The sequence below is a fragment of the Muscardinus avellanarius genome (genome assembly GCF_963383645.1).
Source record: "Muscardinus avellanarius genome assembly, chromosome: 1".
In the NCBI taxonomy this organism is placed as follows: domain Eukaryota; kingdom Metazoa; phylum Chordata; class Mammalia; order Rodentia; family Gliridae; genus Muscardinus; species Muscardinus avellanarius.
In genome coordinates, this window is record NC_137786.1 from 12947691 (window position 1) to 12964352 (window position 16662).

Below are 16662 nucleotides of genomic sequence, written 5' to 3' on the forward strand. Positions count from 1 at the left end.
TTTTTTTCTTTTAGTCATGTCTCACATACTCTGGGTCCCATTTGGGGTCTTGAGTGGGAATGGCCTTGGAATCTGCAGGGAGGATCTTTGTTAGGGTTTTGAGTGGCAGAGTAATTACCATTTGAGCTTCCTGTAAAACTTGCTCCCTTTCCAAGGATGTTAGGATCTGGTATAGGAGTAATGTTATGTCCTTTTAAGTGAGGTTGTAGAAGGTGGTATCTTGAAGGCTCATACATATTGGCCAGCGTTGCTCGTGTAACCACCTAGATCTTTTCTGATCTTAAACTTAGCCAGTGCGAATGGTTTGCAGGTAATTTGGAGACCATATTCTCCTCTTACTACTGCAAGGAGAAACATTCCCTTTTGTCCCCCTGGTACTTGCCCTGTTTTTCTTAATCCTGGATGTCTTCAGGGTCCTCTAGTTGTGAGAGGTGTAGGATAAAAAGGGGGCACAGTTGGGCATGATCCCACGGGTGCGAGGAGAGGCCCTATAGATGCTGTGCCCCTACAGTGTTGTATCTGGTCTCTCAGAGGCTGATTAGTGGACCCTGTCTTGACTCTTGTTACCAAAACTGCTTTGACAATGCAATTTTTGAATGAGTCAGGGTGGTACTGGAGATAAAAGAGCTGAACACATGGTACCTCCATTTGCCCTCCTTCCTACAGAACAAGTCCAGCTGCAGGATGGTGTTATAGGCTTCCCTGCAGTGGCCAGTTCTCTCTATCCCCCAGCTGCCGGGGTCCAGCCCTAGCTGGAGTCGGGGGTCGTGTGGTTGGTGAGAGAAGAGTCGAGGTCGCGAGAGAAGACACTGACACACGAGATCAGATGCAAGCTTCTCTAACTTTATTCAGGACTCGCTACAGTTTTTATGCTTCCTTTCTTGGCAGGATATACAAAACTACAATCATGCAAGCAGAGAACTTCAAGGACAGAAAAAATCCTTAACAACCTTCAGGGCAGGGCGCCAGACGTTTAATAAATCACAGAAAGTATGTTTTGCCTCATATCATCAGGTCAGCTTGAACTTAGTCTTATATGTTGGCCCAGACTTTGTCCTTGGGAAAAAAGGTCCTTGATGACTGAGTCTCCCACACGCCGCTGCCCGTCTGTTTTAGTTATAATGCTTATACATAAAATTCCAACTACACATTTTAATCCAAATAATTCCAAAATAATTCTTTTGAAGGAGGAGAGGCTAGTCTTTCTCACGGGGAACTCAAGCCTTTGCGAGTCCCCTGGCCGAGCCTTTGCTCGAGGCTTGCACGAGATGCTGTAGCACCCAGCAAGTATTATGGACATGCTCAAGTGCAGAAGACAATGAGAACATTTTCCTTTAGGGTCTGGGAGTCAAACTTATCCCAGTGTTGGAGGACGCATGTCAGGAAAGTTCGAGCTTCCAAGTTGGACTGCTGGGATCCCATCTATAAGAGAGAGTGGGTACTTGTTGGGAAGTGTTTGGGCAGTCACCCTCCTCCCTTGCACCTAAAATAGAAACCTGGTTGGGTGTGGCTACCAGGGCTCAGACTTCAAGTGTGGGAAGGCTCACCTTACCTCTTGTGGGCTTTCTGTGCTTCAGGGACTGTTGCATGGGTTAGGTGGGGATAAAGGTTTAAGGCTAACAAGAAGACATAAATAGCTGCCCATGAGTGTTCCTTCTTCCTGGATCCCACACAGAGGGACTTTGGGTGCATACAGGGACTATGTTCCATTAAGTGACAGAGGAGAGGGACCCAGGATGCTAAGGACAAGGGTACCTGCAGCTCCCATTGCTGAGACTGCTTATAGACAGGGCAAGGGTTCTGCTGAGGGCACAACAGCATATAAAAGGGTGAGTGTTGACACTAGTTTAGTCTTGCCTGCATGGAAACAGGCAGTGAGAACCATGGCTCTGCTTTTCCTACTGGCCAGCACTGAGCCTAAGCAAGTTCAGGAGAGGGCCAGGTCACCTGTCTGACCTGCATGAGTTACAGGGACAATTATCTTCCCACAGAGGCACAGATACAGCTAAGCAATGGCTGGGGTCCTCCACAGTAACGAAGAGCATTGAGGTGCTGGATATCCAGTCATCTGTGAGGTTTCAATCCTGTTCAGGGAGAGTTAATGACTTCACAAGATGCAGTAGTGTCGTAACACCATTGGGAAGCATTTTTTTTGTGTGTGTGTGGTACTGGGGGTGGAACTCAGGGGCTTTTCTACTTCTAGGCTACATTCCCAGACTTATTTTATACTTTATTTGGAAACAGGGTCTCACCAAGTTGCTGAGAGCCTAAGTAGCTGAGGCTGGCTTCGAACCTGTGCGATCCTCCTCTCAGCCTCCCAAGTGCTGGGATTACAAGTGTGCGCCACCACGCCCGGCCGGGAAGCCCCTGTTTATTCCCACATTTGGGCACCAAACTGTTTCAGTTTTAATTCTGTTGTTGGTCCTTTTCTCAGGCCAATATAGAAATAGCCAGAAAATCCTGAGTACATATCTAGAGTAAGATTTATTGGCAAAGCGGCAGGAAAGGGCCACATACAGAGAGGAGAGTGAGACAAAGTGCTTGGGCAAGCCACTCTCATTCTCTGGGTTTCAAGTCTTACTTCCTTATCCTGCAGGTATAGGCTGTGAGAGCTGGCTTTTCACAACAGGTGTGCTTTTATCAGCAACCTGGATGATGAACAATAACCTGGTTTCCCTTTGAGTCCTGACCACCTGTGACCAGAAAACCTGCACATCATGGAGGACAGAAGCTAATCTAATATCATGGAGGACAGTACCTGATCTCACATCATGAAGGCTGAAGCTAATCTAATATCATGGAGGATGGTACCTGATCTCACATCATGGAGGATGGGAGCTGTTCTCACATCATGGAGGATGGGAGCTGTTCTCACATCATGGAGGATGGTACCTGATCTCACATCATGGAGGATGGGAGCTGTTCTCACATCATGGAGGATGGTACCTGATCTCACATCATGGAGGATGGGAGCTGTTCTCACATCATGGGGACCATAAACCACTCCCACATCATGAAAGATAGAAATGCCCTCCCATCATGGAGGAAGCTCCTCCCACATCACGGAGAACAGGAGCTGCTCTCCCATTAAAGCTTCTTCTAGCCCTTTGAGATAAAATGTTGGCTCCAGAATCTCTGCTTGGTGGGTCCATAAAATCCAACTTGGCCTAAAGGAACTTTCTAATCTTCTACCTTGAGTCTTCTGTTAATTCCCTAGAGTTGCCACATCAAAGTACAACCAACTGGGTGGCGGACAGAACAAAAACGTATTCTTTCAGTTTTAGAGGTGAAATCAGACTGCAGTCAGGCCAAGCTTCTCCTGAAGGCTCCTGGGAGTATCCCTTCATTGCTTTTCCTCAGCCTCTGGTGGTTCCCAGAGTCCTTGGCTTAGAGCTCCATCAGTCCATTCTCTGCTTCCTTCTCCACATGGCCTCACTCCATGTCTCTATGACGGCGGCCTCTCCGTGTTCTCTAAGAACACCAGTCATTAGATTTAGGGCCTATTCTAATCCAGTATGACCTCATCTTAATGAATTACATCTGCAAAGACCCTATTTTCAAATAAGGTCACATTGCGAAGCTCCAGACGGACATGCATCTGGGGAATGGTGGAGGACAGGGACACACTATTCAACCCACTACAACCAGTCTTAAAATTCTTAAGAACTGCTTAGCGTGGTGGCGCGTGCTTGTAATCCCCACGCTTGGGAGGCGGACACAGGAAGATCGCGCAGGTTCGAAGCCAGCCGCACACGCTGGCTTAGGAGACCCTGCTGTTTCCGAATAATGTAAAAATAGGTCTGGGAGTGTAGCCTGGAGGTAGACGGGCTTCCAGGAATCCCAGTACCACCACCAAAAAAAAAAAAAAAAAAAAATCGCAAGAACTATGTAGTGTTAGGTTTTGCATGGTGTGCTGTGTAAAAAACACGAGACTAGAATGCGTGGTACCAGCTTTTATGGGGGGGGGGGGACGGAATTCTCCTCTCCGGGATGCACCACCCGAGACCAGAGTGCAAAAGCTGCTTCTTAAAGGGGAATGTCTTGGAGGTGGGACTAATCCTGGGAACGCAGCTTCTCTCAGGATACCTGTAGTCTGCTGAGTGGACTCTCCACCTCCAGGGCTCTACCTCCTGCCCTTGCAGAGGTCACGTGGGGAAGGGGGAGGGACCCGACTTATCATATAGTATATTCTTTTGAATGCTCTGAATTTTTTTAACCATGCATATTTGTTACCTTTTTTTTTTTTTTTTCCTGTGATACTGGGGATAGAACCCAGGAACATTCTACCTCCAAGTGACCCCTCAGCCCTATTTTTTATCATTTATTTTGAAACAGGGTCTCACTGAGTGGCAAAGGGCCTAAATAGTTGAGGTTGTCCTCAAACCGAGATCCTCCAGTCTCAGCCTCCCAAATACTGGGATTACAAGCCTGTACCACCACGCCTAGCTATGTGTTACTTTTTAAAGAAAAAATATCCCAGGTTTCTTGCTTCAAAATGCAAATATTCTTTCCATACAGTTTCACCCTCTGATACCCACATATCCCTGGTCTCCCAATCTTGCTATTTATCTAATCTTTTTTTTTTTTTTTTTTTTTTTGTGTGTGTGTGTGTGTATGTGCTGGAAAGTGAACTCAGGGGCATTTTACTTCCAAGCTACACTCCCAAGCCTTTTTATTTTGGCTGGGTGTGGTGGCACACACCTGTAATTTCAGTACTTGGGAGGCTGAGATAGGAAAGCAGGTTTGAGGACAGCACCAGCAAGTAGTGAGACAGTCATCAACCTACCGAGACGCTGTTTCATAATTAAAGTAAAATACGGCCGGAGGTAAAGAGAGGAGGCAGAATGTCTCTTAGTTCAATCCCCAGTACCACAAAAATAAATAAACAAAAATCTAAACCAGGCATGGTAGTTCACACTTGTAATCCCAGTACTTGGGAGGATGAGACAGGAGGAGCACAGGTTTGAGGCCAGCCTTAGCTACTTAGGCCCTTTGCAATTCAGTGAGACCCTTTTTCAAAATAAAGAATAATAAGGCCGGGGGTATATCTCGGAGGTAGAATGCCTCTGAGTTCAATCCCCAGTACCGCAAAAATAAAATAAAATATTTGTCTTGAAATAGGGTCTTGCTAATTTGTTGAGGCTGGCCTCAAACCTGCCATCCTCCTGTCTCATCCTCCTGTCTCAGCCTCCCACGTCGGGGATTACAGGCATGTGCCACCACATCCAGGTTGCCCTTCTCTAATCGTTAACTGCAGACAGAATGACCTTTCAAGATGATCTCATGACCTCTCAATGAGATGACTGAGCTCCTTAATTAAACTAACATGGTTTTTCGTGATCTGGTCTCCAGCATCCTTCTTCCAGTTTCATCTTTCAATAAAATCTCCTAAGACTACCGTTCTGCCCTGACCTCTGGCAGCTTCCCGAGCCTCGGTCACCGTCCCGTCCCATCCCTGCAGGCCCGGCCCTGCGGCCGGCTTGGGCAACGCCTCCGACTGCTACTCATCCGTAGCGGTTGCTTCTCCGCTCCCTTCCCAGATGGAAACCTTTCACCTCGGGACCTTTGGAGTCTGTTAATATCTGCCTTTTGCTCTTACTCGTCTTAAATACAAATTTCCATACGAAAGGATCGAATCCAAGAACGCAGCGCTGCGCTTGCTCCACCGTCCGGCGGAACCAGTTCGCCCTTCCCCCTCCCAGCCGCCGCCCGCTGGACACCGCGGCTGGGCCAACCCCGCGGCCTGGGGGCGGGCCGGGGGCACCGTCCAGCGGCGGAGGGCGAGGGTCGGGAGCCCAGAGCGACTCTGCAGGCCTCCCAGGGCGTTGGTGTCCGTCGTTCCTAAGGCGCATCTCTCTCCGTCTCGCCCTCCACCAGCCTGGCCGCTTCATCCGTCCTTGCCAGCCCTCCTACGCCCCGGTCCGCAGTAACCAAAACAACGTGTGCGAACCCCGGAAGCGCGCCAGGACGGAGCATGCGCAGTGGCCACGCCCCGCAGTCCGTCCCAGGGTCCCCGGCGGCTCAGCCCGCGCGTGCGCATGCGCACGCGCCGCGTCCCGGGACTCCCCGCCTCCGGCCACGCCCCCTCGCGGCGGGTCAAAGGGCAAGGGGCGGGGCGCCGTGACGCGCGCGGAAGCGTCGCGTGGACCCTCGGAAGCCGCGGGCGGTGGAGCGGCGGCGGCCACGGCCGGGCGCCGACCGCGGGGCTCCGGATCGCCGCAGCCGCTGAAGCCCGAGGGCGCCGCCGCGATCGCGGCCGCCGCATGAGCCGGGGGACCATGCCCCAGCCCGGGAAGTGGCCCGGCGCGACGTGCGGCGAGACGCCGGCGCGGGACGCGGGGGCCGCATCCCCGGAGCGGGAGGGCGGGAAGCCGGCGGCCGGCGGGCGGCCCCGGCCCGGGCTGCGGCGCCCGGTGGAGCCGTGAGTGCGCGGGCGCGGGCCGGGCGGCGGGCGGGCTCCTCGCGTGGCCAGAGGTCGCGGGCGGCCCGGCGGAGCTGGAGACACCTTCGCCCGGGTGGGAGCGCGGACGCTCCCCGAGGGCCCCGGGGCGCGGTGCCCCTCTCCAGCCCCGCTCAGACTCGAGCCGCCCCTTAGAGGTAGAGGACGCTCCAGAAACTCGGGGACACATCCCAGAGCGTCGCATTTTTTAAAAAAATTTTTGTTGCTAAGCCCTGGTAGATTGTTCCTCCAAACTGGTCTGGAGAGGAAGTAAGATCGCCCCTGTCACAGCCGCAGGACTCAGCCGCACGACACGCGCCCTTGGGAGGCAGGCAGCGCTCTTCCCACCTGTTGGACCGACTTCGGACGCTGTCTGACGGCCCGACCAGCTCTCCTCCCGCGCTTTCCTTGTCAACACACTTTCAGCCAGGGTCCGGGGGTATGGATGGAAGAAAGATCGAAACTTGGAGGATAATCTTCCCACGTTTTCGAGTCCTAGGCCCTTAATTTAAATGCCTTTGGACAACTAATTGCACACATAGTTTAATTGGCCAGAAAGTTGCGTGGTTAAATGCACCTTTAGAACTTTTTTTTTAATCTAAGGAAAGAAATATTATCTAAGGAATATAAATCTAAGGAATAGAAATCCTATTACGTAGATGTTTTATTATAATAACTCACTCTCATAGCCCTGTGCAGTGGGCTTTGACATTGTCATTTTATTGAGCACCCAAGAGTGATGGTAATTATCCATTGAATAGATTAATGGTCACCGGAAAAGATTTAGAGCGGGTCTCAAAACAACTGCTCCTCGAACTAGGTTGCTAACTTAAAATTGCAACTGGGGCTTGGGGAACTTGTGTCTTTGATTCTAGGGCAGCGTCCTCTAAACTTCAGCCTTACACTGGCTTTTGCATGAAGTATCCTGGTTTTTTAAGTAGTGGCACTACTTTTTTTTTTTAACTTTTTACATCGAAACCAAGGTAGAGGCGGTGGTCTGTCACTGTCTGTTTGCTGTCTGGGTTAGAGATCTCAGCCCCTGCAGAGAGCCAAGAAGAGATTCTCTCTGGCCTCCACTCCTCCTCTCACTCATGCTGGTTCCCCAGTGCTGCTGCTGCAACACCATCTCCTCCTCCCAGGGGCCCCCGCTTAGATGCCCTGCCCCTCAGTCTCTGCCCCTCAGCCTTGGCCTGAGCAGTTTCATACTCCTTGAGAGATGCAGAAACTTTGAAGCCAGAACCGTGTTCCCAAAAGGACACAGAGTTTTTTGGCAGGCTTTCTGGTAGATGTGGTTCTCAGAGTCTGAACACCTGGGAACCTGAGCCACCGTGGGAAGGAGCGCCTTGTAGAGAATAAGCGTTTATGGCACCGGTTCCTCTTTCATCTGTCAGACCTAAAGCCGAAAAGGAGTCCAAACACCTAGCATAGGTTTGTCACTTGACATGTTAGGAAACAGTTGCTGATTCCTTAGGTGCAGCTTAGCAGACACACGGAAGGGGCCTTGCACTCCGTTCTGCTTTGATGGGAGCGTTTCCCCACTGTTCCTGGCCTCCTCAGCAAAACCAGGCAGGGGAAGATTTTTTTTTTTTTTTTTTTTTTGTACTAGGAATTGAACCCAGGGGTATTCTACCTTGGAGCTACATAACCAGCCCTTTTTATTTATTTATTTAGCGTTACTGGGGTTAAATAAATAAACAGAACCCAAGGGCATTCTACCTCTGAGCTACACCCCCAGCCCTATTTTATTTATTTATTTGTAAACAGGTCTCACTGAGTTGCAAAGGACCTCACTAAGTAATAGCTGAGGCTGTCGGTGAACCCCAATCCTCCTGTCTCAGCCTCCCAAATGCTGGGATTACAAGCGTGCACCACCACGCCCATCATCATCATCATCATCATCATTTTTGTTGTTATGATGATGATGATGATGATTATACTGGGGATTGTACCCAGGGGCATTCTACCTCTGAGCTACACCCCAAGCCCTATTTTATTCTTTTATTTTGAAACAGAGTCTCACTAAGTTGCAGAGGGCCTCACTATATTGACGAGGCTGGCCATGATCTTGCAATCCTCCTGCCTCAGTTTCCTGAATCCTGGGATTATAAGCATGTGCCACCATGCCCGCTCCCAGCCCTTTTTAGTTTTTATTTTGAAACTAGGTCTCACTAAGGTGCTGAGGCTGGCCTCGAACCTATCATCCTCCTGTTTCAGCCTGATAAGTACTGCGATTACAGGCATGTACCACCACACCCTGCGAGGGAGGTGATTCATAATGACAGCTTCAGGTTTTCTTTTCTCTTTTTCTTTCTTTCTTTCTTTCTTTCTTTCTTTCTTTCTTTCTTTCTTTCTTTCTTTCTGACTAGATGTTCTGGTTTGTGGTTTCAGTAGCAGCTTAATTTCTTCTTTCTGCTTTTGTTACCTTTAATTATCATTCCTACTTAATTTTTATCAGATGGGGGCAACAGGGTAAGTGAGTCTTTCAGATGTCAGATTTTGAACATTATCTTAAGTTTGGGCTTTGTAGCCTGTTTCGTCTTTGTGAATCAGCAGTCTGTGAGTAATGGGGCTCTTTATGATATTTTCTCATGGGTAGAGACACAACTGCCTGTATCTTATAAACATTATGTCGTTTACAGTGTAATGTATGCATCTAGATTCCTCCTACCTGATTCGTAGTTTGAGTGTAAACTTAAAAAAATAGTGCAGTGCCCTTTCTAAATATATTATTTGGACATTTGAGCCAAAGCCTTTTCTTCCACCCAAAGAGAAGCAATTTAAAGTATTTGCCCCCGGGAATGTGAAGTATAATAAGACTGCAAATGCTTTGAGATATTCCATGGAGTCGTTTTTATTCTGTTTAGTGGAAAGTGGTTATGAATACAGTTTATAATTTGCTTTCTGCGGTTGAATGATATATTTGGGGCATGACTCCTGGAGGGTGTGAGGAGTGGCCTGTTTCCTAGTAGCACAGGTAACTCAATAAGCTTGCTGCATTACACAAGGGGAGAGGTGGGGAAGCGACATGTGAAGCACACGTGTAGCTACTTGCTAAATCTCCTTGCAAGTTTTCTTTTTTTGTAATCTCACTGAGAGCTGTGGTTGGCTGGCATCTCCTGGACAACCCCCCAGGGTGGCTACAGGATAACCTAGGGTCTTGTGTGAAGAGGTTTTATGTTAGACCAGCTTACTAGGCTTCCTGGAAGTTCCTCCATGCTCCTGTTAGCAGGCCTCTTGTGTTCTGTCTGCTGCTCACCTGCCACCACCATCTGACTCCTGCGTTGTCTGCCTCCTGCACCAGCTCCCGCTCGGCCATACTGTCATTCTTAATGCCATTGGTGGCCAGCCAGAAATGCTGAGGGAATTGAAGAGAGACGACTTCATGACCCTGCTCAGTGGCCTGAGGGTGGAGCAGGATTTGCCTCTCAACCTCTGGGCTGGCTCTGTGGGGGGCATGCTGTCTGAAGCCTATGAAATTGAAGGCAAAATTTGTGTATATTTCTGGGTCAAGGTTATGAAAGCTGTGGATTCTCAAAGAGGCTGTGAGCCCTCCAAAAAAGTATTCAGCCACTGCTTTTGGGTGTTGCTAGCATATTATCGTGCGGTGTGTTTTCTGTCCTTTGCAGGAGCTCCTAAGCGTGGGGTAGTGATAAGCTTTACATTGGGGTAACAGCTACTGCCTCTTGCTCCTTTCTCTCTGATGGAGATCCAGCTCCAGGGACTAGAGCTAGGATGTCTAAGAATCACGCTTGTTTTTGAAGGTGGCTGTTACCCCTGCATTCCTCTGGAAGTCACGTGGGGGAGCCTGATCTGGTCGTGGAAAGTTCACTTTGGGGGGGGGGTGGAATTTTGGCCTGGGCGCCGGTACTTTCCTGCATTTGATGTTCACTCTTCTCTGCACCCGCTAAGTGATGAGGAAAGGTTGGGCTGATGGTCTTTGCTTTTCCTGTGCGAGAAGATGGGTTGCTGTCATGCTGGCCGACTGTCTCACGGGTGCTGCCTGCCTGGGCCGTTAGCCTAGACAGGTGAGGTTAAGCATGAACCACAGGGCTCATGTTCAGAGCGCTGACAGTCAAGCTCAGTTCTCTTAGAGAACTAAGGGCATCTTGACTCCTTAGGGGGAGTGATTAAATTGCTGTCTAGTTAGCTTTGTATATACCAGAGTTTGTTGTTCTCATATTACAGAGATCAAAACGTGGGCTCTACACAAATGTCTTCTGCTTCCCTGAGCTTTGCTTTTAACATGCAGCTTTTGTTCTTTGAAATAACCTAATTCTGTCTGTATAGTAGCAAGCATTTTAAAAGTAAGCCCTCAGCCTGGTGTGGTAGCACAAACCTATAATCCTAGCTCATGGGAGGCTGGGACCGGAGGATCTCAGGTTCAAGGCCAGCCTCAGCAACTTAGCAAGGCCCTGATTCAAAATAAAAAACAATTTTTAAAAAGGCAAGGGGTTAAAGCCCCACTACTAAAACAGAAAATTCTCAGAAATTGTTGGTTTGGAGGTAAGACATAGCAGGAGGTAGCAGTTGTAGCTTATTAATTTTGTATTGCCTCAATATTAAGAATAAAATATTTCTGGCTTACAAGAAGGTGGGCAAATATGAAAATGCATACTTCAAAAGATCACAGTGCTAAACTAGGAGTTATTAGTATGTTTCTGTGTGTATGTGTACCTGTGTCTGTGTGTGGAGTACTGGGTATTGACCTGGGGCATTCTACCTCTGAACTTTACTTCCAGGCCTTTTTTATTTTAAAACAGTAAACTAGCCTCAAACCTCCTATCTTCCTGTCTTATCTTCCCAAATACTGGAATTACAAACACATAACAAGCATTTTGGTTTTAAATTTTACCTCAATACAGTTGTGACTTGGGTGCCATGAAACTGAGTCATTTAAAATTTATGTCTTTCCTTTACCATTTTTGTGGCTGTTTTCTAGAAGAAAACTTTTTTTTTTTTTTTTTTTTTGGTACTGGGGATTAAACCTTGTGGCATTCATTCTACCTCTGAGCTATACCCCTAGCCCTTTGTGTTTTAAAACAGGATGTCACTACGTTGCTGAGGCTAGACTTGAATCCAGATCCTTCCTAGCTTCCCAAGTGCTGGGATTACAGGCATGGGCCATAACACCTGGCTTTAGGGGAAAACAAAACAAAAAACCAACTTTTCTGTGGTGATCGTCTCAGTTTGTGGGCTTCAGCAGCCTCTTTTTGCCAGAGTGGAAAGTCCCCTCCCTCAACACTTAGACACAAAAGGTTGCCGCACCTCTGGACCTGTTCAGCACTGATGATTTTACCTTATCTTGTAATATCCCTTTACCTCATTGTTTCGTGATATTCCTGTAACAAAAGTTCAAACCTCCATTTTGAGTCCCAGCTTTTAATATGATATCATGTCAGGCATGATGGTGCACACCTGTAATCCCAGCATTTGGGAGGCTGAGACAGGAGGATTGCAGTTCGTGGACAGCCTCAGCCACTACTTAGGCGCTTTGCAACTCAGTGAGACCCTGTTTACAAATAAAGAATAAAAAATAGGGCTTGGGGTATAGTTCGGAGGTAGAATGCCCCTGGGTTCCATCCCCAGTACTGCAAAAAATAAATAATATGGTATCATTTTGTCATTATTTTTACATCAGTGCTGGGGGAGGATACGAGGGATTGAACCCAGGGGCATTCTACCTCTGAGCTACAACTGCACACCTATTTTATTTTATGTTTTTATTTTGAGACAGTGTCTTGCTGAGGTTGGCCTTGAACCTGTGATCCTCTTGCCTCAGTTAACTTTAATTTTTTTTCCTCTTTTTTTGGGGGGGGGGTGGTACTGGGGTTCCTGGAAGCCCTTCTACCTCCGGGCTACACTCCCAGACCTATTTTATATTTTTATTTGGAAACAGGGTCTCTTAAGCCAGTGAGGCTGGCTTCGATCTCCGCCTCCCAAGCACGGGGATTACAAGCATGTGCCACCACGCCCGGCTTAACTTTAATGTTCTGATACTTAAAAAATGTACGCAAAAGTTTGAAGTATTTTAAAAACATTATTTTTTCTTTCTCCTTCCTCTTTTCCCTCTCTCCCTCCCTGGCCTTATATTAGATGGATGAATATTTCATTCTGTCTCTTAATGCCCTTTATTCTGACTTAATTAAACTTAGTCACTAAAGTTAAAACTGAGCCTCTCTCCAAAGAGATGCAGCTTTGGGCTCTTGCTTAAAGGCCCTACGAAAATCTCTGTATGCCCTTGGTGGCCAAGAAAGCTAGCACGTATTCGTGTGCAGGATCTGAGTGAAGTCATCCGCATGTCCTCTGGCCTCTTACTCATAGCTTTGATTTGCCTCTTTCAAATACTGTATGTTGGGTTGCTGCATTCTGTGTCCAGTAGCCTTTTCTACTGTGTCTTCCTTCCCCTTGCTTTTAGACATCGTCTTTGTTCCTCTCTTTCCGTTTCCTTCCTGCTAGCCATTGTGGAATTGGTGTTTGTGGGTACACAGTGAGATGCTTGCGTAGAAAACTTCCTCTAGCTAATAGTGTTGTGATTGTATTTTTTATTATTTTGTAGATTAAAAAGGACAAAGACCAAAGTGGGCCCAAACATGCATGCAGAACAGCCACAGAATTTGCTTGAAGTGCAATTTTTAATGATACATACATGCATGAGCTGATAGAACCAAGAACAGGAAGAGGAACCCTGTAGATCGTATAGCTCTCCTCTATTCTCGTTTTGAAGATGAAAGGAAGGCAAGATTGGGGAAGTGCCTTGCTCAGATACATTTGTCTGATAATGCTATTAATAAGGTGAATCAATTAAATGACAGGTTAGAGGACCAGAATTTCTTGTTATCAACAAGCTAGAAGAGAGGCTGAAGGATGTTGTTAAATTCGTGAGAGAAGAATGGCCACATTTGGTCACTTTTTATTTTAGGCCTTCGATCTGTCGTCCCTGTGAATCAGCTTTCTGTTTGCTTTAACTCTGGCACAGGCCTCATGGGTGATGTCACACCCTTTGCTTGAATTCTTACTGGAGTCAGAGCACAAGGAAAGTACCTTTTCCATAATATTTGTTTCCCGATTGTCACAACATTAAAGTATACACATGCACATTTATTTGGAGAGGAAAAATGCAATAAATAATCATTGGGCAAATTATTCATAGTCTAAATCAATGAATATATACAAGAATTAATAAGAATTATTACTAATCCTTCATGCCTGTAATCCCAGGACTGGGAAACTGAGACAGGAGGACTGCCCGCATCGAAAGCAGTCTCAGCGACTTAGACCCGGGGTGGGGCTTATCCCATGGGTAGAATACTGTGAGTTCAGTCCGCAGTACCGAAAAGAAAAGAAAGGGCTAACTTCTTTTCAGTCCGAATTATTTAATATGCTTTTACTTCTCACAACGTTCAGATGAGGTGACTGCTTACACTGTCTTTTTCATAGGTGGCTAAACTTGAACACTGAGAGGTATAACTATTAACCAACCTAAATGTAACTAATAAGGGCTGGTTAAACTCTGGCAGTCTAACCCCTGGATCTGCACTCCAGCCACGGCTCCCCTGCAGAAAGACCCACCCACCCAGTGTGCATCCGGTGCGTTAGGCCAGAGGCAGGTCAGGAGCGTGAGCCACCCAGGAAGAGGGAATGTCTGGAGCAGATTGTAGGTGTGAGAGTGCTCAGTTGGTTGGTCAAGTTTTAGAGCTGGAGAGGGCACTGCGGCAGGGCAGTAATGGGACCTAGGTGGAGCAGTGGTGGGTGTGGTGCAGATCTCAACAGTTCTGCTATTTGGGAGCCTTTGAAAGACGTCAGTAGGAGCATGTTAGAGTCCCACCCGGGATGCTCCCCCCAGCACCCCTCCATCTTCCCAGCTGCACTAGGCTGTGTACCAGGAGCTGGGCTGATAATGGAAGAATGGAAGTAGGGTTGTTGCAGTCACTCACTTTATTCTCTATGTTTTTAGCCTGACCTCTCTTCTTTGCTGCCTTGCATTGCGTCTGGAGGGTCCCCACCGCTGTCTTGTATGAGGGTGGGGTGTGCTGTCATGGCAAGGAAGTAGAGGAGTTGGGGGTCTGAGTGTTCCTCCTGTGGGTGTTACCCAGTCTGTCTGGTTTTAGCGTAGTGCGTTCCCCGTGTTAACCCCCAGAAAGCCTTAGTGCCTGCGTATCCTGAGCTTGCTGGGGCTCTACCTCATTACTGCTTGCTTTCCACAGATAACCCTCCACCAGCCGGGGCTCCCCTTGCCCGGCTGTGGACCAGTCTGCTTCTCAGCTCAGCTTTCTTTCATACATCTTCCGCTTTCAGCAAAGATAGAGCTGATGTTTCTCTTTTCCTTCTTTGTCATTTTGGGTGAATCTTGAAGGGCAAAGGGGACATCTCCAAATCAGGAGTCCTGTTCTTCATCTTTTCGGGTTCCTAGTGGAATCTTTCCCTTTCTAGTACTTAGTAGGTTCTTTTAGTTCACTGAAGAGACCAGAGACCCTTTAAGAAGCAATTATGAGTAAGAAGTCAGTAGTAGTAGTAGTAGTAGTAGTAGTAGTAGTAGTAATTAAAGCATGTGGAAACACAACCAAACATGGGCGGCTGGTTGAATGTGGGGGTGAGGGCGTAGGAGGAGTCTTCTGAGGAGGACTTCTAGCTTTGAGGACTTATCATAACTGATGTCTACTATCCTTGTTTTTGGAGTAGCTATTGTCAGATTTGCTTGTGACACGTCAGAAAGGTTGGCAGTTGTCCTGAATCCATGCTTTTATTAGCACTCTTCCCATTCTTAGAACTTGATAGAATCATCCTGGGTGCTTCAATGATCAGATGCATGCTAAGATGCCTAGATGTGCAACTGAGGGATTAATAATATTAATTAAAAAGGCCTTAAGTCTGTGTAGCCAGTGGAGTGATACAAACTGTCTAAAGTACAAAATTCTGAAGTGGAAGAAAGTGGTGAGATAGAAACACGCCATCTGAGAGCTAGAACCCACACTTTATCAGACTGGCAGCATGACATGTGAACACGGGTAAACTTGTAGAGTCTGATGCATTTTGTAACAGCTGCATGTTGTGATGTCAGAGGAAACCTTGGTGCAACGAGTGTTTGAAAATGTCTACTTTGGTGTGATTTCAGTGAGGAGGACATGTACCGTGCTGCAGATGAAATAGAAAAGGAGAAAGAATTGCTTGTACATGAAAGAGGGACATCAGGTATGTTGGAATTGCTTTACTTACAGAGCTCTTACTGTTCATAGTAGAAAACATGGTTAAATGGGTCTCTCCGTTTTCATAAGCCATGGGCACGTCACGTCCTTCTTAGGCGGTATTCTTGTGAGGATGGTCCGTCCACGGTGATTGTTCATTTTGCTCACGTGTGCTTAGGGATGACAGTTTGCTGAGGTTTCAGCATTTGCGCAGGTATCATCTCCACATTCTTTACACCCATGTCATTTTTGTACCTATGAGGATTTTTTAAAATCTTCTAATACTACCCTTTCTCAGGTCTTGATTTCTTTACGTTCTTAGGAAAGTTTGGATTTGAAATGCATTTTTCTCTTCCAGTGTGAAGGCCTTAATGAGAAGCCGGCGATGCTCATCTTGGCGTGCTGATGGCATGTCAGTCTGATGAGCTAAAAGAACGATTGCTGGGTCAGTAGCACGAATCCTTGCTGCTGTGTGATCTGTGTCCTCTGTGTCTCTCCTCTGTCAGGCCTGCCCTGTGAGCCCCACTGGGACTCATGGTGAAGGTGGGGCAGTCTTCTGGCCCTCTTGCTGTTCCCGAGAGGCCCGGCCAGCAGGGCTCCAAGTGAAGCCCATCCTTTGGCAGCGGCGGCTTCATGTGGAAGCTGAGTGGGGACTCCATAGGTAGCTCACAAGCGGCATTTGCTCTCTCTGTGTGATTTGTGTGTTCTACTGCTTTGAGAACCAGCTTCTGCTTACTTCGTGGTTAACAAAGCATTACCATTGTAATTAGGAACACGTGATACCTGATCAGGCCTTTGGTAATAATTGGAGCCTTCCTCGCGGGTTCTGGTGAGTTACCCTCTGTAGTCACAGCAGTTGTTCTTCGTAATGGTCCCGAGGTGTCCTGAGCCTTTTAAAACGTCACAGGATGTATGGTTTCTACCGCCGCGGTTGCTCCGAATCTCTCAAGGCACAGAGTCCTTGGTAGCCATATTTCTAAGGAGAACCCTGATACTTCCTGTTTTCTCTCCCACTTTGCAGGCCCTGTTGGGATTCTCTCC

At 47.6% G+C, this 16662-nt stretch overlaps 1 protein-coding gene across 1 annotated transcript in view; it reads left to right on the forward strand.

Moving 5' to 3' along the window:
• Positions 1–6263: 6263 nt before the first annotated feature.
• The window catches only part of OTULIN (OTU deubiquitinase with linear linkage specificity), a gene marked incomplete at both ends in the record, with an annotated part of 29433 nt that continues 19034 nt past the window's right edge, over positions 6264–16662 (forward strand). Inside the window, 2 exons of the mRNA XM_080710369.1 lie at positions 6264–6421; positions 15552–15628. Coding sequence (XP_080566495.1) covers positions 6264–6421; positions 15552–15628 — 235 coding nt within the window. The remainder of the gene's footprint in view (positions 6422–15551; positions 15629–16662) is intronic.